The sequence below is a fragment of the Anomaloglossus baeobatrachus genome, chromosome 5 (genome assembly GCF_048569485.1).
Source record: "Anomaloglossus baeobatrachus isolate aAnoBae1 chromosome 5, aAnoBae1.hap1, whole genome shotgun sequence".
NCBI classification, from domain to species: domain Eukaryota; kingdom Metazoa; phylum Chordata; class Amphibia; order Anura; family Aromobatidae; genus Anomaloglossus; species Anomaloglossus baeobatrachus.
In genome coordinates, this window is record NC_134357.1 from 63,307,160 (window position 1) to 63,333,786 (window position 26,627).

The 26,627-nt window shown below is 44.8% G+C and overlaps 1 protein-coding gene across 3 annotated transcripts in view; it reads left to right on the forward strand.

The window, feature by feature from the left end:
- Positions 1-26,627, forward strand: part of BLNK (B cell linker) — a 388,622-nt gene that overhangs the window by 101,858 nt on the left and 260,137 nt on the right. For 2 of the 3 annotated variants that reach the window (XM_075352283.1, XM_075352284.1), the window contains exon 3: positions 868-914. In XM_075352283.1, the coding sequence (XP_075208398.1) occupies positions 868-914 (47 nt within the window). Of the gene's footprint in view, positions 1-867; positions 915-15,737; positions 15,879-26,627 lie in introns of those variants that run through there. The other variant, XM_075352285.1, reaches the window with a different exon arrangement.

The following is a 26,627-nucleotide window of genomic DNA, read 5'->3' on the forward strand; positions in this document are numbered from 1 at the left end:
CTTAAATGTGTCATGAGAGACTGTAGGAAAGCAAGGGACAGGGGCTCCTATGCTGTCCTTCATGTTAGGGGCTCATAGGCTATTCCTAACCTCAAAGTTACCCCTAATGTTTGAGATGCCTGAGTCCCGTGCCTTCCTATACTCCTGACTAAAGCTAATCTGCTCTGCCCTCCCACCAGGGAAAGAAGAGGCAGGAGTAAGATGGAAACATAAATAAAGACAGACAGGGGAAAACCAAAACTCTGACAAACTGCAAACACACAGGAATCAACAATGATAGACTCAGGAGAAAAGCAAGAGCAGGAAGGTAATGCAAAAAAGACAACAAGGGCTAACTCCGCAACCACACACAGCAATAAGTACAACATCCACTAGTTAGATGGACCACAACACCTCACCAGACCAGCTTAGATAAAGTATAGCTGACAGTAATGGAAGTGTGCAGCTAGCAAATATAGGAGGGGAGCCGATGTGATTGGTTCCTCCACAACATGTGATTAAAGATGACTCACAAGCAGACCAGAAGAAAATAACTCTTGCTCACCTGCCTATAAACTACCAATCTGTTGGTCGAAGCCCGAGTCTACCTTTTCCTCATTCTTCCCAAAATGTTTGAATGAGAATTTTAAGGAAATGCACCTTTAAGGAGATGGATAATCTGAGCTCCTCTTCATTGTCTACAATTCATTTCAGGGTTAGACGGTAGCATGGAAATGTATTATACTTGCTGGGAGCATGGATGATCACTGATGCCTTCATACGTCCCTGGAACTAAAAAAAAAAAGGACCTAGATTTGTAAGTTAGAAGTGTCACCTCTCCCCATGTAAATGCTTTAAGTAACCTTTTTCACTTTCTTATTTTTTTAGAACATGACAGATTATGAGCTGAATAAGTTCAATACACTTTACAAACCGTGAGTATCGATCACAGCAAGTCTGCTGCATTGTGTGTATAATGGTTACTAAATAGTCAAATCTGCTTATCCATGTGCAGAAAAAGGTGCGAAGCGAGGGAAGAAACGTACAAAGAGACATATCTATGCTGTAATATCGTAAAGAAAAACTCACCTGGCGATAGTACAGGCAAAACTGTACTGAAGGGTTACATGCCGCAAATCTCCCAAAAATACAGTGATCAGGAACAAACTAAGTACACCCTCTTGACTTTCTATAGTCTTAACCTATCAGGAGGACATAATAAAAAAAAAAAATTTGGTCCTTACAATGTATCAAATTTAGGAAAATGCAACCTCAGATTAATAACAACACATGACAAATTACACTGTGTCAGTTTATTTGCAAAAAACTAGCACAAAACAGAGAAGAAGGATGTGGCAAATTAAATACACCCCAAAAATCAATAGCTTGTACATTAACCATTAACAGCAATAACTTGAAGTTGTTATTTTCTGTATTACTTCCTTAGTGGACTGTCCACATCATGGTACTTAAAGGAGTGTATCATCAGAAAGCGACCTACTGTTTATTTTTTTTTTTAATTCTAGTGTAAATATATATATATATATATATATATATATATATATATATATATATATATATATACTGTATATACAGTACAGACCAAAAGTTTGGACACACCTTCTCATTCAAAGAGTTTTCTTTATTTTCATGACTCTGAAAATTGTAGATTCACATTGAAGGCATCAAAACTATGAATTAACACATGTGGAATGAAATACTTAACAAAAAAGTGTGAAACAATTGAAAATATGTCTTATATTCTAGGTTCTTCAAAGTAGCCACCTTTTGCTTTCATTACTGCTTTGCACACTCTTGGCATTCTCTTGATGAGCTTCAAGAGGTAGTCACCGGAAATGGTTCTCACTTCACAGGTGTGCCCAGTCAGGTTTAATAAGTGGGATTTGTTGCCTTATAAATGGGGTTGGGACCATCATTTGTGTTCTGCAGAAGTCTGGTAGATACACAGCTGATAGTCCTACTGAATAGACTGTTAGAATTTGTATTATGGCAAGGACAAAAGCAGCTAAGTAAAGAAAAACGAGTGGCCATCATTACTTTAAGAAATGAAGATCAGTCAGTCCGAAAAATTGGGAAAACTTTGAAAGTGTCCCCAAGTGCAGTGGCAAAAACTATCAAATGCTACAAAGAAACTGGCTAACATGAGGACCGCCCCAGGAAAGGAAGACCAAGAGTCATCTCTGCTGCGGAGGATAAGTTTATCCGAGTCACCCACCTCAGAAATCGCAGGTTAACAGCAGCTCAGATTAGAGACCAGGTCAATGCTACACAGAGTTCTAGCAGCAGACACCTCTCTAGAACAACTTTTAAGAGGAGGCTTTGTGCAGCAGGCTTTCATGGTAAGATAGCTGCTAGGAAACCACTGTTAAGGACAGGCAACAAGCAGAGGAGACTTGTTTGGGCTAAAGAACACAAGGGATGGACATTAGACCAGTTGAAATCTGTGCTTTGGTCTGATGAGTCCAAATTTGAGATCTTTGGATCCAACCATCTTATCTTTGTGCAATGCAGAAAAGGTGAACGGATGGACCCTACATGCCTGGTTCTCACTGTAAAGCATGGAGGAGGAGGTGTGACGGTGCGGGGGTGCTTTGCTGGTGACACTGTTGGGGATTTATTCAAAATTTAAAGCATACTGAACCAGCATGGCTACCACAGCATCTTGCAGCGGCATGCTATTCCATCCGGTTTGCATTTAGTTGGACCATCATTTATTTTTCAACAGGACAATGACCCCAAACACACCTCCAGGCTGTTTAAGGGCTATTTGACTAAAGGCCCAGTCACACACAACGACTTACCAGCGATCCTGAAAACGATGCGACCTGATAGGGATCGCTGGTAAGTCGCTGTGAGGTCGCTGGTGAGATGTCATACAGTCAGACCTTACCAACGATGCAGGAACGATACAGGTCGCAGTAGCGACCTGTATAACGATCTCAGCAGTCACTGTGACCCTGTCACACAGTGTCAAACACAGCGATGTGTCCTGCCCAGCAGGACATCACCTTTGAAGAAAATGGCCTGGACCATTCTGCAATGACTAGCGATCTCACAGCAGGGGCCTGATCGCTGGTAGATGTCACACATAACGAGATCGCTAACGGGATCGCTACTGCGTGACAGAAACCGTGACTCAGCAGCGATCTCGCTAGCGATCTCGTTATGTGTGACGGTACCTTAAGAAGGAGAGTGATGGGATCCTACGCCAGATGACCTGGCCTCCACAGTCACCAGACCTGAACCCAATCGAGATGGTTTGGGGTGAGCTGGAACGCAGAGTGAAGGCAAAAGGGCCAACAAGTACTAAGCATTCTGGGAACTCCGTCAATACTGTTGGAAGACCATTTTCGGTAACTACCTCTTGAAGCTCGGCAAGAGAATGCCAAGAGTGTGCAAAGCAGTAATGAAAGCAAAAGGTGGCTACTTTGAAGAACCTAGAATATAAGACATATTTTCAGTTGTTTCACACTTTTTTGTTAAGTATTTCATTCCACGTGTTAATTCATAGTTTTGATGCCTTCAATGTGAATCTACAATTTTCAGAGTCATGAAAATAAAGAAAACTCTTTGAATGAGAAGGTGTATCCAGATTTTTGGTCTGTACTGAGATATATATATATATATATATATATATATATATATATATATATATATATATATATATATATATATATATACACAGTCATTTTTGCGACAGCTATTTCAGTTTCGGGTTTGTTGTACTAACAGAAAATGTGCAATCCGCATTTAAACAAAATTTGACTGGTTCAAAAGTATGGGCACCCTTATTAATTTCTTGATTTGAACACTCCTAACTACTTTTTACTGACTTACTAAAGCACTAAATTGGTTTTGTAACCTCATTGAGCTTTGAACTTCATAGGTAGGTGTATCCAATCATGAGAAAAGGTATTTAAGGCGGCCACTTGCAAGTTGTTCTCCGATTTGAATCTCCTATGAAGAGTGGCCTCATGGGCTCCTCAAAACAACTCTCAAATGATCTGAAAACAAAGATTATTCAACATAGTTGTTCAGGGGAAGGATACAAAAAGTAGTCTCAGAGATTTAAACTGTCAGTTTCCACTGTGAGGAACATAGTAAGGAAATGGAAGAACACAGATACAGTTCTTGTTAAGCCCAGAAGTGGCAGGCCAAGAAAAATATCAGAAACGCAGAGAAGAAGAATGGTGAGAACAGTCAAGGACAATCCACAGACAACCTCCAAAGACCTGCAGCATCATCTTGCTGCAGATGGTGTCAATGTGCATCGGTCAACAATACAGCGCATGTTGCACAAGGAGAAGCTGTATGGGAGAGTGATGCGAAAGAAGCCATTTCTGCAAGCACGCCACAAACAGAGTCGCTTGAGGTATGCAAAAGCACATTTGGACAAGCCAGTTACATCTTGGAAGAAGGTCCTGTGGACTGATGAAACAAAGATTGAGTGAATTCAACTCAGTATCAGCAGATTCTTGACAATAATGTGCAAGAATCAGTGACGAAGTTGAAGTTACGCAGGGGATGGATATTTCAGCAAGACAATGATCCAAAACACCGCTCCAAATCTACTCAGGCATTCATGCAGAGGAACAATTCCAATGTTCTGGAATGGCCATCCCAGTCCCCAGACCTGAATATCATTGAACATCTGTGGGATGATTTGAAGAGTGCTGTCCATGCTCGTCGACCATCAAACTTAACTGAACTGGAATTGTTTTGTAAATAGGAATGGTCAAATATACCTTCATCCCGGATCCAGGAACTCATTAAAAGCTACAGGAAGCGACTAGAGGCTGTGATTTTTGCAAAAGGAGGATCTACAAAATATTAATGTCACTTTTATGTTGAGGTGCCCATACTTTTGCACCGGTAAAATTTTGCTTAAATGCGGATTGCACATTTTCTGTTAGTACAATAAACCTCATTTCAATCGAAACTGAAATAGCTGTTGCATAAAAACAAATTGTTGTGGTTGCCCAAACTTTTTCATATGACTGTATATATATATATACACACACACATACACATATGTGTATATTATGATATTATGATCCTCACAAGAAAAAAATAGTGGTCCTGCAATTTTCAACAGTGCAATTTTTACAGTAGTGATCCTGCAATTTTTACTCTACCCACTAGTGTTTTTTTACTGATATTTCCTGTTCCTTTAGGAAGCATGAGCTACAACGCTCCATATAATCAGAGTCAGGATTTCATTGACAGATACCACCTCTATTCACAGCGGATACCACAGAGTATATCAATAACAATAGGCGACATCACAGCTGCCCCCTCTCTTCACAATGATCTATGCACACGCTCATTTGACACTTCAAAAGATAGGGCCAAGATCTGACCATTATGGCTTTGTACATGTGTTATTTCCTGAAACAATAGGAAGTTAATGGAGTTGTCCAGGACTTTAACCACTTCACCACCCTTTTTCTTGTTTTGAGCTTTGTTTGTTCCTCCCCTTCTTGCAAGAGCCATAACTTTTATATTATTCAACCAATATAGCCATATGAGAGCTTGTTATTTTTGCGGGATGAGTTGTACTTTTGAATGACACCATTGATTCTGCTCCGTATTGTACTGGAAAAACAGGAAATAAATTCCAGATACGGTGAAATTGCAAAAAGAAGCTCAATTTCGCAATGTTTTTTTAGGGGGATTATTTCCCATGTTCACTATATGATAAAATTGACTTGGCATTATGATTCCCCAAAACAGTTTGTAGATACCAAATGTGTATATATTTTTTTATATTTAAGTAGTGAAAAAAATTCAGAAATTTAAAAAAAAAAAAAAAAAAATGGTGCTTTTGGCCCCATTTTCTACTTCTTGTAATATTCTCATTTTTTGTGATCTAGGGCTCAGTGTCTTATTTTTTCGCATCCCGAGTTGACGTTTTTAATTATAACATTTTGGTATAAATGTGATGTTTTCTTTACTTCTTATGGTATTTTATTGCAATGTTTTGGCAACCAAAAAAACGTATTTCTGGTATGTTGATTTTTTTTCTCGTCACGCCTTTTACCGATCGGATTAATTTATTTTATGTTTTGGTAGATCACGCATTTCTGAACACATAAGATCTTATAATAGGGGACATATTTTTATATATACCGTATTTTTCGGACTATAAGACGCACCTGACCATAAGACGCACCCTGGCTTTAGAGGAGGAAAATAGGAAAATGAAATTTTAAGCAAAAAATGTGGTCATGACACACTGTTATGGGGCGAGGATCTGCTGCTGACACTGTTATGGGGTAATGTCCTGCTCATATACTCCCCAGGCTGCTCATATACTGCCCAGGCTGCTCATTTACTGCCCAGGCTGCTCATATACTGCCCAGGCTGCTCATATACTGCACAGGCTGCTCATACACTGCCCAGGCTGCTCATATACTGCACAGGCTGCTCATACACTGCCCAGGCTGCTCATATACTGCACAGGCTGCTCATACACTGCCCAGGCTGCTCATACACTGTCCAGGCTGCTCATATACTGCACAGGCTGCTCATACACTGCCCAGGCTGCTCATATACTGCACAGGCTGCTCATACACTGCCCAGGCTGCTCATACACTGTCCAGGCTGCTCATATACTGCCCAGGCTGCTCATATACTGCCCAGGATGCTCATATACTGCCCAGGCTGCTCATATACCCGCATCATCCTGGTGTATGGCCGCAACCTGTGGCACATAAAAAAAAAATAAACGTTCATACTCACCTTACCTCACCTCTCTCCCTGCAGCACCGCTCCTCTTACCGTCTATGTCAGCGGCAGCGCCGCTGAGTGGAGCCGTCCCTGTTCCCCTGCAGCATAGCGATCTCCTCCGGTCTGTGCCGACGGCTGCGTGTGGACACGTGCGCACAGCGATGACGTCATCGCCGTGGCGCGCCGCTAGTCTCCATCGCAAGTCAGCTGACCGGCACAGACAGGAGATCGCGGCGCTGCAGGGGGAACAGTGAGTAATGTGTACTGATTCACTGCCCGCCGCAATGATGATGATGCACGGGGGGCAGTGAATACAGCCGCACATGATCACTCCAGGCTGCAGTTGCCAGGGGTGATCATGCGGGCCGGCTGTTTATTCCTCGTCTATCATCCCGCCCATCATCCCGCCCACCTGTCAGTGCCGGCTTCAGCGCTGAGGGATGATGGGCGGGATGACGGGCGTGCATATTAAATGAGCGGGTCCACGTGGTCACGGCAGGCTGCTACAGCCTGCTCGTGCCCCCGATGACCCACTCCACCGCAGCACCCTCATTCCCCGCAGCCCTACATTCAGACCATAAGACGCACCCCCAACTTTCCCCCAACATTTGGGGGAAAAAAGTGCGTCTTATGGTCCGAAAAATACGGTACATGTAGTAGGCATAATTCAAGTGGGGGACACCAGAGTAAATATATATATATATAGAGAGAGAGAGAGAGAGAGAGAGAGAGACTGACTGTATATCTGCATGAATGGGCACTTATGATTATACTATATGAAAGGCAATGCAAGGCCCCGTTATACTACATGGATGGCAATTTGGGGATGTATTATACTGTAGGGTTATCATACTGTCCTTGTGGTGGGCACTGTGGAGGAATTAACTGGGAGGGTATCATACCATGCTTGGGGGGCATCATACTTTTTGGGGGCATGAAATGGGAATCTAGGGATTTCAGTATGAGGAAAACTACTTTGTGAAGCATGCAAAGTTGTGAGATATGCTCTTTTGTGAGTCATGAAAATATTTTTTTGGGATGGGTAATTAGAATTTCTGCTATGAGGCCGCATGATTTCTATGTATGCCTCTAACCACCATAACATTAGACTAAAGTCGTCCTATCCTGATTTGCCTACAGTCTAATGTGTGTGGAGGTCCCTGATTCTCCACCGACAAATGATGTTGAGAGTGATGGATTGTCTTGTTGGAATTCCAATTGCCAATTCTAATGTTCAGCTGCGAGATACTCTTCTATCAGAGGAGTATGGCAGTGACTGTCTCATAGACAACACATGAGTGATAGGTCGAGCCAAGAAACAATGCTTTTAGGGGCTTTTTAGATTGGGCATAACTATAAGATAATTGCTAGAAAATCCCACAAATGTCAACAGGATTCAGTAGCAATCTAAAGTGTAAGGTCCACAGTCTACTCTTTGGGAAAACTATTTTGGCAATGTTCTATTTGTATATGAGGTGCCTGACAATCCATATTCCTATAAAAAAAATGATTAGAACTATTGAATCACTGTGTCATGCGCTGTCTGGATCCGCACTCGCAAATTACAGCAACGATGTCCAACCCTGTTCACATTGCAGAGTCTGACAGGCAACCTGGTTTCTCTTAAATGCTCAGCCCTTCCTGGCGTCGGCTGAGTTGTGTCCACTGCTCCCAAGTGAGAGTCAGGTTGCTGATTACCATCCACAGCTGGTCTCACCCTATTTAAGACTGGGGAGTTTGTTAGGACATCACCAAAGATAGCTTCTGCTTGTGTCCTTGGCGATCCTCTTTTGGTGACCTGTGATCTGTTGCTTGTGTAGTGTGCAAGTGTCCATTGATGTGCTTTACTTCCGTCCTTATATTTTATCTTCTACTGTGACTTTATTGTCTTCCCTTTGTGGTTGTTTGCAGATTGAACGAGTTTCAGTTCTTCCCCCTGTCCACGTCTTTTTGGGAGGAGGGTTATCGCAGTGTGTCCTGCCCACCCTGGAAATGGGGAGGGGGTGGGAGGTTAGGTCAAGTCATGCATAGGAAACAGGGACATGCTGGAGGCCCAGACCTCACTACCCTTAAGTGTACCTCTTGGTTGATGGTCAGGGATTCCAGTCTTAGGGCCAGTTCAGGTCTTTCCAGCTAGCCTAGCCCACCCATGACACACTGCCCTTTTAGCTGGGAAACTTTATGATGGAGGCTATAACCTGTCCCAGGGCTAATGTATAAAAATATACCCTATGACATCAAATTCAATGCCACAATGTATTAAAATTCTGTAAAAGTATTTTTGATAGCACAGGAGTCTAAAGTAATCTTCAAACGAAACAAACTTCAATAGCAACCAGGACAATACTTAAATCACTGTAAATACCATATAGCAAAAACACAATTTTTTTCCTACTGTGATGTATAAAGAAAACCCTTATATTTAAGAGCACGGTGACATTTAACCATCACCTGTAGTGAATGTCCCACAGAAGCATTTATCATTTATAGTCCTGCTTTAAACTTTTTCTTTATTTCTAAAACTTCAGTAATACTATCAAAAAAAGATCAAAAGTACGTCACAAGTTAGTCTAAAATAAGTATGACTCATCAAAACAATGTCCATAGAGCGCCCGACAGAATAAAGCAGAAACAGAGCAGTGGCTACAAAACAGATAGATCCTACAAAGACCATGATATAATGAAATGACAAGGTCACACATCAAGGAGCGACTTACACCCCGGGTCGGCTTCCAGAAGCTTGTGCACTTTTAACTGCACTAAATTGTCTTTTTTGTTACATTTGTTTGACACTTTTTATTGTCAGAAGAAATACAGTTTTGCTTGTTTAAAGGGGTCTTCCGCTCATACAGGTTACTAAAGAAATGTAAAGACTATCAGAAATATATAGACTTCATAATTTACTTGCTGTTAAAATTTCGTTTTGTTTCTGAGCTGCCACATGTGGTCATTTGACCTCCAGCTCTCTATTTCCAGCCAAGGTCAAAGCACAGAGTTCAGAGATTTCCAATCTGTGCTTTGAAAGGCTCAGCTAGTAACTCTGTAGTAATATCATGCTCATCTCATCTCATCTAATATCTGCTGTTTAGAGACTAGTGACAGGTTTTAGACTGAAGCCTCTCTTTTCTATCGTGACTCCTCAATTGAACGAAGTTTCCTTTCCTACTGTGTCTCATGAGATAATGTCAGTTTTGTTGCCAGCAGCTCTTAGCAGTGCAGGTCAGCTGTAGCTGCTTTGAGCCCACGCCCCTTTAGGTTTAAATAGTAGGGTTTTCCCTGTAGTCCTTGTTGTTGATAGAATTCATTCTATTCTGGCCATCCTGGTGGAAGGAGCTGCTGGTGACTTGTCCTGTGCCCATCCAACTTCTTCTTTGGAGTCCGTCTGCAGCCGTGGATTTTGGTGTTTGTATCCTTCTGTTTATCCCAATCTGTCTTTCCTTTTCCCTCTGTGTTTATTAATGCAGTGGTGGGACTAGTGTCTCACATTGGCCATCTCACTAGCCAGGGGTGTTTGCAGGGCTAGTTAGGGATTAGGTATCTGGCTCGGCGACGGGTTGAAACACCCCATATAGGGACGCTAGGAAGCTCAGGTAACAGCTTGAGGTGAGTTCAGGTGGTGTCCCCTCACCCCTCTGTCTAGTTGTAGGGCCTATGTTGTTAAAGTGTCCCAGGTGTCCCTCTTTGTTTGTGGTCTTTTTTGTAGTGCATCAGACATCCGTTGGTCTCATGTGGCATGCAGTGCATACGTACTTCTCCTACTCTGTGTGTAACAAGCAAGCTCTGAATGGTGATGACATTAGGGACATAGCCTGTGATCATCGGGGAGTTTACAGTGACTGGGGATGTGTACAGGGAGAAGGGGAAAGCACAGATACATTGCAGGCTCCACACAAAACAAGTAATATAATGAGCTAGTAACTGGTTAGAGGGATTGTGCTGGGTGTTCCAAAGTGCTAGATTGCAATATAATAAATGAATACATTAGACAATTCATTGATTCTCTTCCTTACAATGAGCCACTAAGGTGCAATCTAGAGCAATACTGACTGCAGGAGAGTCTCAGGTGAGTGCATACCAGGTGAAGTGGGAGGAAAGTGAAGGTAGGAAGAGAAATGGAGTGTGCAGTAAGTTATCTATCTTGAGACTGTATAGGAGTCTTCGATTGGTGCTTCGTAAGCGGAGTGGGCGAGACAGAGGGAGGAAGTGTGGGACTTGATGGACAGACACCACGCTGCCGTTTAAAAAATATAGTCTTAGAGGCAAAAAGTAGAGCTGGCCAACCAAACCAAACCAATCCACAACGATGGCTCCAAGGGGCTGAAGGTGAGCTAAAAAAAACCCCTAAAATAACGGTAAGAGGGGGGCCTTTGGGGCTCATTACAGGAACCGCCAAATGGTTTTGTTTATTTATTTTTTTTTGACCTTTAATGGTAAAAATATTTGCATTAATAGATATGATGTGAGGAATATAGAATTTAAGGGACAGAAGTTTCCTATTAAGTTTGCTTTTACAACATTATGCCCTGGCGGTTATATCATCAGAAAAAAGAACATAAATGCATCACAGCAATTATACAACAAACTGACGTAAAACCTTTAAAAAGTTGCAAAAGTTTTGCACAAAGGGGAGTTGGACAAAAATGTTGTGACTTTAAAGGCCCGCTTTACACGCAACGACATCGCTAATGAGATATCGCTGGGGTTATGGAATTCGTGACGCACATCCGGCCTCGTTAGCGATGTCGTTGCGTGTGACACCTACGAGCGATCGCTAACGATCAAAAATACTCATCTAATCGTTGATCGTTGACACGTCGTTCCTTTCCCAAATATCGTTGCTGGTGCAGGACGCAGGTTGTTTGTCGTTCCTGAGGCAGCACACATCGCTACGTGTGACACCCTGGGAACGACGAACAACAGCGTTCCGGCGTCCTCCGGCAACAAGGTGGGTGTGTCGCTAATGCAGCTGGTCTCGGCCCCTCTGCTTCTATTGGCGGGCCGCTGTGTGATGTTGCTGTGACAGCGCACGAACCTCCCCCTTAAAAAAGAAGTTGTTCTCCGCCCACATCGACGTCGCTAGGAAGGTAAGTCCGTGTGACATGTACCGGCGATATTGTTCGCCACGGGCAGCGATTTGCCCGTGACGCACAAACGACGGGGGTGGGTGCTTTCACGAGCAACATCGCTAGCAATGTCGCTGTGTGTAAAGCAAAGTTTAGAGTTTATTGATTCAGCTTCATCAAAATGGGCGAAATTGCAGGGACAAACCTGCAAACCAGAAGATAGGTGTACCCTGCTGCAAACTACCGCATTCTTGTTTACACCTGTAACCTTTGCCCTATATGTATTTTCCGCTGATCATAAGGCAGGATTCAGTGGCGTACCGCGAATGGAGGCTGGTCACTCCACTGCTAAGGGGTCCATTAGCTGAGGGGGCCCAGCGGTGGCAGCCCGCAGTGTCAGCACCGGCACTGCCCCCCCTCGCCCAGGATCGCACGTTTAAATGTATCAGCATTATACTATTTGGAGGATAGTAAGGGTCATTATATTGTATGTAGGCCCATTATACTGCATGGAGAGCTGTGTGGGGGTCACAGTTGGGGATCTCACTGTGTCAGGGTCACCATTCATTGCTGGGGTAGTTGAAGGGGTGTACAGTAGGGCCATCATACTGTGTGTGTGGAGGGTACTGTGGAAGAATTTACTGTGGGGGTATCATACAGTGTTTGTGGGGCACTTTTGTTGCCATCATACTTTATGGCTGCAATGAAAGAGGAATTTAGGGGCTTCAGTAGGAGGAAAATTACTTTGGCTGGCTGCAAAGTTGTGAAATATGCTTTTCCGTGAGCCAGCCGAATATTATTATTATTTTTATTTATTTATGTTTTTGGGGGGGAGGGGCAATTAGAAATTCTTCTATGGGGCCCCATGATTTCTATGTATGCCCCTGGCAGGATTAACCTAAAATTAATATAATTGTAAATTGTCAAAGCACTCACCTACCATGGCACCCAAGGGTGAACATATCACTGGTGCAACCTGTGCAGCCGCACTGGGGCCCAGGAGGTATCGGGCCCATTTATATCTCCAAAGCAGGTGCAAATGTGCATTTTGATGAGTTATTGGATGAAAAAAGTCTGATATACTGTTTTTTCACTGGGGCCCTCTTTTGTCTCTGTCTGGCACAGATGGCACAATATTTGGCACGATATATAGCACGATATATGGCAGTTGTACCCATAACCTCATTTGTAGTTTGCTAATGGAATGTAAAAAGAAACAATATTTTTTCTTGTGCTCGTAGAAAAATATCAATACTGAAATTTCCAGCAAATCAAACTAATTCACCTTTTGACAACTCATTCAAGAATAGACCAAACCACTGTAAAAAAAAAAAAACAAATAACCCACACCTCCACTTACAACTAACTCTTTTAAAGGGCACCAATCATCAGTATTTTCATATATAACCTAAAGCCAGTGCTATACTGGCACTATCAGGCTGATTCTCTACATATCTTTAGTGGTCAGCTCGGATGTATAGGTTTTGAAATCCAATAAAGTAAAGTTTATAAAATCATCAGCTTCTTGAGTGACATGTTGTGAATATCATCAGAGATGGTGCTGTTCACGGGAGTGTTTCTGGGCTCCCTCTGGTGGCTAGTGCTGGTAGGGAGTCTGATTCTGCATCTGTTGCTCAAACAGGTGTTGGAGATGATTGCTGTTTCAGGAAGCCTATGGAGTCCAGCCTGGGTGGATATAGAAAAGTAGTCTCTGTCTAACCTTTGCCGGTGTAAATTGTTTCTGCTCCATGTTAAGATGACCTGAATTTGCCCTCCAGCCTTTAGGCTTTTGCCTTTTCCTATAGGATATGTTTTGCCTTTTTTCAGCTCCTTTTTGGATATTCCAGAAATGATTTCCACAGCAGTTTTTTGTTCCTTTGCATCAGTTTTGTTTCCATGTCATCCTGAGTCTGCAACTATGCCTGATAAGTATTTTGTTTTCTTAATCTGGGCTTGGTTAAAGGCTGAATTTGCACTGAAGGATGTTTCTGCTTAATCCATGCCTTTTTCTAAATCTGTGCTTGAGAATATTTCCTTTTTGTTTCTTGCAAGTGAATAAATGCTCTTCCTGCACTATTTTTGGAGGACAATTTTTTCCCAGCAAGAAAGGGAGTTTTTACTCACTGTTTGATCAGGAGTTTTGTATTTTTGTATCTCATGTGTTTTTGTAGTTATGATCTTTTCTATTATATTTCCATTTTCTATTTAAATGTATTTTCACAAGAGTTCCTGATATAGTGGGAGGAAGATCATGTGATCTTTTGGAGAATTTTTGATTGTCAAGTGTTGGTGCTCAGGGTTTTTGCTGGCTGCAACCAACAATCTATCCTATACTTTTGTATCTAGCTAGCAGGGCCTCACTTTGCTTAATTCTATATCTACCATCTGTGTGTTTTTTCTTACATCACCGTCATATGTTGGGTGCTTTGACTTTCCTTTGGGGCTGCTCTCAGGAAAGTCAGGATTCCTTATTTCATCTTTGAGGTTAGTTAGTTCTCCGGCGGTGACAAGGCATCTACAGTATGTTTTTTAGGAATGCTCCACCACTACTTCTAGTTGTGTTTGTGTGGTCAGTGGATTGCAGCCAGCTAAGTTTCCAACTACTCTTGTATATTATTTTCTACCATTTTTTATGGGAATTTTGCAAGATCTTTGTGGTCTCCTGAATATAACAGTAGCAGACAGCAGCTGAGGAGCAGATAATATCTAGGGGGGTATTCATAGTTGTTCCTGCCCCTGTTAGAATTAGCATAAGTATTATACAAGCAATTACATTTTTGACTTGTAGGACCTGTGTTGATGTAATACCCATGTGACCAGAAGGGGTGGGGCTTCAGCCAACAAAGCTGATATCAGGAAGCAACATTTTTCTTTTGGCTGACACCCCGCCCCTTCTGGTCACATGGGTATGACCTCAGTGCAGGTCCTGCAAGTCAAAAATTAAATGGATTGTATAATACTTATGCTGATTCTAGCAGGAGGAGAGGATAACTATGAATACCCCCCAGATATTATCTGCTGCTCAGCTGCTGTCACTCAAGAAGCTGCTGATTTTATAAACTTTAGCACTGGATTTAGGTTATATACGAAAATCCTGGTGATCGGTTCCCTTTAAACGATATCTTGTAATTGTCATGATGAATCCTTTCACATAAGGAATAAAACTCATACACTTTGGACAACATCTATCTAATAATACAAATGAGTATAGCTGAAATATCAATATTCGCTAAGCACTATGGATATACATTTATGACAAAATCTGAAATCTATTGAAGGGATTAATAGACAATTGAAGGAAGGAGCATTAATGATTAGGAATAACTTAACCGCATGTAATCATTAACGTTCAGAAATGAGGAAGTATGAAGACTAAGTTTGACTCCTTCTAGTTACAAATTGACCAAATAGATCAGGTAAATAGTTTTTTTTGTTCGTGACTGTGGAAAGGATCATAGTGCACCCAGTTCGACAACACTGAGATATTACAACAACTTTCTTCTGATGAATATCAGCAGAGGAAGAATATAAAGATAATGCATAAAGGTCAAGGCAAAGAAAAGTCTTCATGGTATGTCTCCTATAGAATTACATATCTTTGGTTTCCTTAAAGTTAATATATTTCTTCAACATAACTTTTTTGATTATGCCTGAGTATGTGAGTATTACAGTAGCGGTAGATAAGGAGTAGTAGTAGCATATAGTGCCTCATTCATTACTTCTGACCTCTCTGAGGTTACATACACGTTGTTTTAGAGGTTAATTTTAACACAAACTGTTGTGAGTTGGGTCTTAAAGTGGATGCCCCACAATGAAGATCATTGTCCATATGCCCTACCTATTATATAATGAACACTGCACTCTCTTGTTAAAATGAAGACAAAAAGTTTTCTTTGAAAAAAAAAAGTAATTTTTTTTTATTTATTTTTTTTATTTGATGGCGACAAAAAATGGTGAACGTTTCGGCCCAACGGCCATGTACAGTTGCTCCGCAAGAGGGCTGTTTCAGAAGATTTGAAGAAAGTAATGAAGCAGGATGGAAGGAGTACCACCAAGAATAATTTATAATACAAGCATTCCCAGAGGGTGAAGTCTTTATAATTGATTTTATGAATAATATTGCGATCAGTGCCACAACGATTGTTGGGGCAGTGGCGATTTCTAGGGGTGAATATCGCAACCAGTAGGGTTCTCAGAAACGCATCAACAACGCATCACCTTTTCCACATCTTGGTTCGACTTTTCATCGGTTTTACCCCATTCTCCCTCCATTGGAATCACCTTCTCCAGGGGTGCTGTGACAGCCATTGTCCATGCTTCATACAGTGGTTTTGGCTTCTCACAACCACCCCAAGTGACCCTTCTTGTCCCCTCACAAACTCACTCCCTCCCGGTAAGATCCTATTTGTGCTTCTTTTGTCTTTTCAGCTTATTCTGGTTGAAGAGATTTATGAAAAGTTTGTTTCTGTATATGTATAAATCTGTATATGCCTTTGCAGGGAATGGGCTACTCTTGAGCTATAGGTGATAGCTACATTTATGGTTATAATTATTTTGCTATATATTACTAATGGTCTTCTATGAAAGCCATGTAATAGAATGTTAATATACAGAATGCTTGTGTGATTGTTGATCCACTGGGATCGGGAAGGAATTCAGCAACATCATCAATAAAACTGTCAAGACGGATAATGCTGTTGATCTGCACTTATAGGGTTAATCTGCAAGTTCATAATGTTATGAAGATGCCAGGCTGCTGGCAGATGCAATCAGCTGAGCTGTCACTGAGGTTACCCGCGGCCACCGCTGGATCCAGTGACAGCGGGTAACCTCAGTGACAGCAGCTGATCGCGCGGCTGTCTTCAGTTGCTGTGTGGAGGTGACAGGAGCGGCGATGTCTTCTGCAGCTCCGGTCACCTCCATGCAGCAGCGCTGGATGCGACGCTGGAGCATCCTGGATTCCGCCGGACATGGAGGGCTTTTTTGGGCTGATTAAAGTGGTTAACCAGGGTATATGTTTGTGTTTTTTATTTCTAATAAAGGAATTTTTCGGGTGTGTGTGTTTATTTACTGTAATTTACAGATTAATCATGGAAGGTGTCTCATAGACGCCTGACATGATTAATCTAGGACTTATTGTCAGCTATGGGCTGCCAATAACTCCTTATTACCCTGATTTTTGCCAACGCACCAGGGCAAATCGGGAAGAGCCAGGTACAGTCCCAGAACTTCCACATATAATGTATGCGGCAATTCTGGGCGGCTGTTGGCTGATATTGTTAGGCTGGGGGGCTCCCCATAACGTGGAGCTCCCCATCCTGAGAATACCAGCCTTCAGCCGTATGGCTTTATCTGGCTGGTTTTAAAATTGGGGGGGACCGCACGCCGTTTTTATTAATTATTTAATTATTTATTTCACTACACAGTATAGACCCGCCCACCGGCTGCTGTGATTGGGTGCAGTGAGACACCTGTCACTCAGCGTGGGGGCGTGTCTCACTGTAACCAATCATAGGCGCCGGTGGGCGGGGAAAGCAGGGAATACGAGATTGTTTAATGAGCGGCCGGCTTTTTCAAAACAGTAAAAGCCGCCGGAGCAGTGTGAACGCCGCGCCGGGGATCGGGGATCGGTGAGTATATGAGAGAGGGCTGCTCAATTCAGTTACTCAGGAGTTTAGCGGTCACCGGTGAGTCCTTCACTGGTGACCGCTAATCAGGACACGACACAGACAGAGCCGCAGCATGACAATGAAGTCGGGTGAAGTTCACCCGAGATCATTCTGACAGTGCGGCTCTGTCTGTGTCTGCTGTCATCTGCCATTCAGCTCTGCTACATGGCTGTCTGTGTCTGCTGTTAGCGGCCATGTAGCAGAGCTGAATGGCAGATGACATAGTAAAAACGCATCCCTAGACATTACACACGCTTGTCAAGTCAATAAATAAAAAAAAAAAAAGCTGCCCAATGCATACGTCACAGAACACATGATCTAAAGGATCGCACACAAAATTGATCAATTTAACATAGACTACTAACGCACGTGTGACAGCAAATGACCGACCTACGTGCAATCTCATAAGATCCCGTATGCAACCTGGGCGTGTCACATCGCATACGAGATCGCATACCTAATTGTAAGGTGTAAAGCTGGCTTAAAAGGGACAACAATACCATTTATGTTAAATTTCTGTTAAATACACGGCCCTTGTCCAGCAATATCAAGCTCTGTTTACAGATATCTCCATATTCCCCCTACGGGTGGCTCTGCTGATGAAGAAAACATTGTGATCAATATTGCTGTGTGGTACAGACGCTATTCAACCAGGGATACTGATGTGGCCAGGACCTGTGGTGCAGCTCAATCAAACAGTATGGGTGGGAGTGTGCTCCAGTAGCTTAGCAGGCGTAATCAGCTCCCTGCTATGGCCAAGTACCACACCCTGTTTAAACACCTAGCTATGAGCTGACAATTATTTCTTGGTTTAATCTTTCTGCTCTGATGCTGGTCCTGTTGCTCTGTACCTGAACCTGACCTAGCTTATGACCCTTACTACGATTCTTTCATTATCCCTTCTTGTATCTGTACCCAGATATTTCTCTGATTACGGACGATGTTGCTTCCTGATTTTATCCTTGATTTGTTCTTCTTGGTTTTGACCCAGAAAGTTTGACCATCCTTGCTTGAGACTCGTTCTTCCAGCCAGCAGCCACCCTGTTGACACAACTCAGGGGCCCCATTGTAAATCTATATTCCTGTATAGATGTTCAGTGTAAATCCCCAGGTTCCTCTGCAATCTGCTTCATGGAGTAGCTGGCATTGTTGTTCTTCCTATTGACCCAGCTAGTCTGACTATCCTTGCTTCAGACTCACTCTTCAAGCCAGCAGCCACCCTGTTGACATAACATCTATACAGGAACATAGATTTACAATGGGGCTCCCTGAGTTAAGAGTAAATTACCAGGTTCCTCTGCGATCTGCTTCATGGAGTAGCTGGCATTGTTCTTCTTCTTATTGACCCAGCTAGTCTGACTGTCCTTGCTTCAGACTTGCTCTTCCAGACAGCAGCCACCCTGTTGACATAACTCAGAGGGCCCCATTGTAAAGGGGACTTTACACGCAACGACATCGCTAACGAGATGTCGTTGGGGTCACGGAATTTGTGATGCACATCCGGCCTTGTTAGCAATGTCATTGCATGTGAAACGTACGAACGACCGCTAACGATCAAAAACACTCACCTAATCGTTCATCGTTGGCACGTCGTTCAAATCCCAAATATCGTTGATGGTGCTGGATGCAGGTTGTTCGTCGTTCCTGAGGCAGCACATATCACTACGTGTGACACCCCAAGACTGACAAACAACACCTTACCTGCATCCTCCGGCAACAAGGTGGGCATGTCTTTCCTTCAGCTGCTCTCCGCCCCTCCGCTTCTATTGGCCGCCCTGCCGTGTGACGTCGCTGTGACGCCGCACTAAAGGGGGCTTTACACGCTACGATATCGTTAATGTTTGGTCGCCGGGGTCAAGTTGTTAGTGACGCACATCCGGCGTCATTAACGATATTGCAGCGTGTAATACTTACCAGCGACCTTAGGCGACCTCAAAAATGGTGAAAATCGTTCACCATGGAGAGGTCGTCCCAAAGTCAAAAATCGGTAAGGGTTGTTTAGCGTTGTGGTTCATCGCACATGCGGCAGCACACATCGCTATGTGTGACACCGCATGAGCGAGGAATGTCTCCTTACCTGCCGCCGGCCCCAATGAGGAAGGAAGGAGGTGGGCGGGATGTTACGTCCTGCTCATCTCCGCCTCTCTGCTTTGATTGGCCGCCCGCTTAGTGACGTTTCGGTGACGTCGCTGTGATGCCGAACGTTCCTCCCCCTTGAAGGAGGGATTGTTCGGCAGTCACAGCAACGCCGCCGACCAGGTAAGTATGTGTGACGCTGCGTAGCGATAATGTTCGCTACGGCAGCGGGTACTTACACGGTTGCTATCGCTAGAAATTGCTAGCGATATCGCTACCGTGTAAAGCCCCCTTAACCACCCCCTTATAAAAGAGGCAGTTCGCCGGCCACAGCGACGTCGCTAGGCAGGAAAGTACGTGTGACGGGGACTAACGATATTGTGCACCACGGGCAGCGATTTGCCCGTGACGCACAAACGACGGGGCGGGTGCGATCGGCAGCAACATCGCTAGTGATGTAGCTGTGTGTAAAGTGGCCTTTAATTTATGTTCCTGTATAGATGTTAAGTATAAATCCCCTGGTTCCTATGTGATCTGCTTCTCGAAGAAATTGGCGTGGTTCTTCTTCTTTTTGACCCAGCTGGTCTGACTGTCCTTGCTTGAGACTCGCTCTTCCAGCCAGCAGCCACCCTATTGACACAACTCAGGGAGCTCCATTGTAAATCTATGTTCCTGTATAGATGTTAAGTGTATGTCCCCTGACTCCTCTGAAATCTGCTTCATGGAGAAGCTGGCATCAAGTTTGTACAAGGTAGCCTTTTAGAGCTGATGACTTGACAGACATAATAATCCCATAATAACTTATAACTTGCCAGAAGTTAACATTTTAAGACCTTGATGGATTCAGCTCATTTTAGTCATATTCATTGACAGTAATATTCAGGTGCAACCCGTCCCCGGTGGTACATTAACCTGATTACAAGTGAGTTAATATAGCAAAGGCCAATTTAAAATCCATATTTGCTACTTATTTTACATTAATTTTATTTATTTGGAAACTATTATCTTGTCATCCTGTCATCAAACAGCTTTTGCTCATAAAAGCGAGTGGAAGAGTAGAAATACATTTGCAGAATTAAATATAAAACGATTGCTACGGCAAGCTGTAATTTAAATCAATTACTCTGCCCCTTCATCTTCGCGGAGATGTAGCTGAGGTCATGGGATTAAACTTGGAACCATCGTTTCATTTCACAGTTTTTTTGTTGAATAGGTTTTATGTAGCCTTTGGTCATATTGCAGCTGAAACAGCTGAGCAGATATATCTTCATCATCAGAAAATAATAGAAAATCAGTGTCCACAAATAAAGGTTCCATGGCCCTGTAATTATTTTTTTTTTAAATGACAGATCTGAAAGGCCATGTACATGTCGCGCCACTTGCTGTGTTGCTGTCGCGGGCGGGGAGGACGCCGCCGCCGCTGCGCTCTCGCTAACGCTCGGGTCCGGCGCTGCTGCGGCTGCTCGGTGGCTCGAGCGGTGGGCCGGATCCGGGGACTCGAGCGGCGCTCCTCGCCCGTGAGTGAAAGGGGTGGTTGGTTTGGGGGATTTAGTCCGTGACGCCACCCACGGGTCGTGGTGAAGAGGGGCACCACCGCTGCTGGTGACAGGGATCCCGGGAGCGATGGTAGGGAGCAGCTGGGATGTTGTTTTCCCCCTCCGTGGGTAGGGGTCGGTGGTCCCGGGGCCCAATGATGTGATGGGGAGGCTGGGTTGGTGAGGTGCAGGGTTGCAGGGACAGCGTGGCGCGGTGCCGGATGGCACGGGTGTACTCACTCAGTAAGAAATGTACAAAGTCCTCGGTAAACCAAACGGCTGGATGGACGGGTCCCCCAGCCGGCTGCTGTGTCTCTCCCCGGACAGGTGATGGCGGCTGTCTTTCCCTGCACCTTGATGTTCTCCTTCTGACTACTATGGATCCCCAACGGTAGTCCGCTCCCCAGTGTATGGGTACCAGAGGAGCCCGTTTGCCCGCAGGCGCTGGGCCTTGGGTCTCTAGCCTTAGGCGGTAGCTGTATACCCTCACGGTGTGGGCGGTTGCCTTCAATCGGGACTTTTGCTGTTAGGAAACCCCTGGGGTTCCGGTCACATGCAGATTTGACTATTGTCGGCGGCTCCAAGCCTGGTCGGGGTCCGATGGCCCTGCCTGTGTGTGATGGCTTCACTTCGCTCCCCGGTCGGTACCGGCGGGCCAACACCTGACCCCGGTCCTACGGTTCCGCATTGCTCCACCACTCCTGCAGACGGCCACCACCGTCTGCCAACCTTGCTGTCAGTGCCTGGGCCACAAACCCAGACACCTAAGTGCTTGCTCCTCTCACTTCAAACTCTGACACTTAACTGTCACTTTTCCCGCCTCCAGGCCTGTGAACTCCTCGGTGGGTGGGACCAACCGCTTGGCTCTGCCCCACCTGGTGTGGACATCAGACACTGGAGGGAGGCAACAAGGGTTTTGTGTTTGGCTGGTGTCCCTGTCTAATGGGGGTGGGGGGTGTTTGTGTGTTATTTGTGACGACCTGGCTAGTCCAGGGCGCCACATTGTGGCTATGTGCATGGAGCCACTGCTGCACAATGTCCACTGCTGGGGCTGGTGTTAATGGCAGCCTGGATGGTAGGCCCTCCACAAGCAGGGCCGTGCCCCAGAGGGTAGGTGTAATGATGGGTACTGGAAGAAGGTAGTCCACACAAGGGTTCAGTGCAACTCGTCTTTACTCACTTTTGCTGGTGGTAACTTGTTACCCGAGGCCGGCTGGTTTCACCTCCATGTCCCCTTTGTCCCAGTGCCAGTGAAGTAATCTGGTACCTTCTTCCGCTGCACCTGTCTCTGGTTAGTGGGTCCACGAGGTGTAAAGCAACTGGGGGTCCCCGTCCAGTGGTTTGTCCACTTCTGTCCACCTGACAGTAGCGTGAACCTTATGGGGTTGGAGTCTCTGGTCCTGTCCCTGACTCTCTCTTTGCTTCTGAGTCTCGGATTTTTAGGGTCAGCAAGGTCCTTCATGGTCTCCTCTTTGTGCAGGTGTTAACAGGCCGGCTTGGAGCTTCTGCCTGTCCTAGGGTCCTGGAGCCCATCGGTGCTTAGGTCCGGGAGTACTCCACCGTACTCCACCGGCAACTACCCTCCTGGGAACTAGGTCACCATCAACCCCATGTCAGAGCATCTCCTCCTGTCCACCTTCACTCCTCGACACTCTACTCTGTACTGACTACTGTCCACAGTCTGCCCCTCCCACCTGGTCAACTAGTGGACTGGACTGGCTCCACCTCTAGGCGCCATCCATTGGTCCGAACCTAGCCCTGTACCATTGTGTATTGGGTAACCATGGCGACGAGGCAGGAACTTCTGCTGCCAGTACGCTGACGTCAAAGGCAGGAGCCGCTTGCATCTGATTGGTCAGCGTGCTGCCTTTGAGTAGCGGCTGACAGCAGAAGTTCCTCCATCGTTGCGATGGTTACCCGATACACATCCTGTAGCGGCGAACTACAAGAACCGTGAGGCCGGCGATGGAACGGAAGGTAAAGTGAGCATAATATGTGAGTGTGCGCATGTTTGTGTGTGTTTGTGCGTGCTTGTGTGTGTTTGTGCGGACTGCAAGAGCGGGTTAGAGCGCGGTGAAAGTACGGAACCGGAAGTGTGTGCGGTGAGTATTTTGCTCATTTGGCAAAGCTTGCTCGTAAACTGAGTTATAAATTTACACCAAGCTTTGCTCGTTAAGCGACATACTCGCTAACTGGGTTACTCGTTAAGCGAGGTTCCACTGTAGATCATTTTAAGACTTAAGTCAATGTTTCCACGAGCTGTTCGATAAAAAAAAAAGGCCATTTCACACGAATGTGTGAATGCAGCCTAAAGGGTGCTTTACACGCTGCGACATCGCTACCGATATATCATCGAGGTCACGTCGTTAGTGACGCACATCCGGCGCCAGTAGCGACATCGAGCGACACCAAGGAGCGACGATCAACGATCACAAAATCGTTCAAAACGGTGATCGTTGACACGTCGCTCCTTTCCTTAATATCGCTGCTGCCACAGGTACAATATTGTTCGTCGTTTCTGCGTCATCACACATCGCTATGTGTGACACTGCAGGAACGACGAACTTGTCCTAACCTGCCTCCACCGGCAATGCGCAAGGAAGGAGGTGGGTGGGATGTTACGTCCCGCTCATCTCCGCCCCTCCGCTTCTATTGGGTGGCCGCTTAGTGACGCCGCAGGGACGTCGCTATGACACCAATGCACCTCCCCCTTGAGGGAGGGATTGTTCGGCGGTCACAGCGACGTCGCTGAAAAGGTATGTTCATGTGACGCTGCCGTAGCGATAATGTTCGCTACAGCAGGGAGCACCAAATGTTGCACACACGACGGGGGCGGGTGCTATTGCGCTTGACATTGCTAGCAATCGCTAGCGATGTGGTAGCGTGTAAAGCACCCCCTAAGAGTCAATGGATAAAAAAGTTCACACAGTCTACCTGTTTCAGTGAAAAAGAAAAAACAGATGAGAAAGAAACTGTTGCAACTAATAAGCAATTAAAATGCATCTAACATGACATCTAAAAAAAAAATCTGAATTGGATTAAGGACAAGATATTTTATGTAATATACTGTATTTAAAAAGAAAATACTTTCTATGTAGATAATGGAAGCACTCTATATCCATCCCAGCACTTCTATCGTAGACTACCTATTTGGATTACTTTTTCTCTTCTGATATTTCAGTCAATATTTTCCAACTGCCTAAGCAGAACTGGAAGCTGAAAAAAGAAAGGATATGTGTCACGAACCACCGGGGGGGTCACTCAGAAATCCCCCGCGCTGGCTACCAGTACGTCACAATCGGGGGGTAACAAGTGGGGGTCACCCCTCCTTTATACCTCCCGACCGACAGACAGAGCACGTGACGCGCTCTCTAGCGCCCCTCTTATAGTCAGGCCAATTATGGAATTGCCCGACAATAAGCAAGGAGGCCGCTATACTACTTATGCCGATTATTGAAGGGTCCCCGGTGAGAGTAGGGTATATATTCCCCCGACCTCCGCGGGCGGAATATATAAAACCTCCCCGAATCTCACTGGCCTCCCCACAATAATCCTTGGCACAACTCGCTGCCACCAACCGCTTCACGGTAACTATTAGCCGAACACACGGACGTGGGATTCAAGATCGAGATAACAGAACAGCCCAAGATTAATTATATAATTTAATCAGCCTAAAGCACACTAGAAACTACAATATATACAATAGGAGATCTACAGAATATACATAGGTCAGAGTACAGTTACAATCAAAGCATGGGTTACAAACAGGAATACACAGTTCCAGCAGTTACCTTGTGCGTCTGGCCACAGGGGGGCGCTGTAGACCAGGTTTCCAGGAACTCCCTCACAGGTCTTTCCCAACCAGGCCCCCGAGCAGAAGAACACTGGAAAATGGCCGAAGTAGGGTTATCAACCTGGGCAAATCCAGGTCCCCTCCTACCTTAGTGACCTCAGAGGGAGCACTGCTCCACCCCTGGCTGGAGTTATGGACAATATCCACAACAGGGGATATGGCCATAACTTGGCCTGGGAGCGTCGTAGGCGGACGCCAACGCTCTCATTGTGACAGTTATGAATTTAGCTACAGAACGAGAGGACTCATGACTTGTCTACTAGTTCCCCATTGGCTGATATCACGCCTGGGGTATTTCCCCAGGTCCTGCTCCCATAAAAAGGGTGTGCCAGCATCGTCCGCATGCGGAGACACCATTTTTATGGTTGCCATATTTATCGGAAATATGGCTTGCGAGATATGAACCATTTTTTACTGGAGTCGTTCTGTCTGGATACTTCCATAGCCTTGCTAATTAGATAGCAGCCCCTGCTACAGGGTCACGGCAGGGAGTCATCCTGTCTCCACTATTCCCAGGTCATCTAATCTCCATATCACAGGAGATGGCCATGGAGGTGTAAGTGGAACACAGACCAGTTCCTTTGACACCTATCTGCTAAACAAACCGTTTATCCCTGTGGTAAATTTTCTGATTGAAGGAGTTGTGTGAAGGAAAGGGGGGGTGACACCAGGAGAGGGCTTCCTGACATAACTTGAATATCATGATTTATCGTCATATCTCCGGATTTACCTCACACCTCCCCCCTTTTGAGGTCGCGGACGGGCGCAGAATTTGTCACGAACAGGCGGGGGAGTCACTCAGAAATCCGCAGCTGTTCACTGATTTGTCACACACGACTACTCTCTAGCGCCCCCCTTGTCTGCAGGCCACTTTTGGTACTGCAGGACAATGCATAAGATGAGGCTGCTGAGCTGATAATGCCAAATATTGGAGGTCTCACAGCAAGGGTAAATGTATATCTCTGATTCCTGCTAATGGAATATTTATATACCTCGGTACCCTTAATGATAGCACTCCAATAATTCTATGCAATAACAATTACGCTGCCACCACCCAGACTTTCTACAGGTAGCTGGGAACCCGTTTCAGATAGCATAAGGCCCTTCGGGGTTTTGGATTCGTATATAAAGCATAAGGAAAGAAACTCTTAAATTTTTATATATTTAATCCGAAAATAGGCAGTGTTTAAAGAATATACAAGAATTTACAAAAGGGAACAATACACATTACGGCATAACAGTTACATTAAAATAAAAGGTATAAACGTGAAACTTACTAAGCTTCTGCCATAGAAGTGACGTATGCTTATGGAGGGAGGGTCTCCAAGAGATGTTAGAATCGGCCAGCATCACCCTTCATGATGCCCTCCACGTGCTGACTGAGCCCCCAAGACAGGAACTGTCTCTTATGCTCTTGCTAGCCCCCCTTGCCTGTGACATCATTTTACAGTCACTTGTGGGCTGGGCTTGAGATGGTCACAAAGTTCCATAATTCTAGGGTTTTTCATATCTTTGCTCCTGGGTCACACAGGTGAAAGATATTAGCGTCATATTTAATATCTCGATTTTACAGTTACATTGATACCAAACACAACGCCTCTAGCACAATTTTACTGGCCAATACTAATTTGTCGTGATTCCGTCGATCTCCTCGTCAGGTGAGACGGTGCGCTGGGTTCCGCACGACGCAGGGATTCTGGCA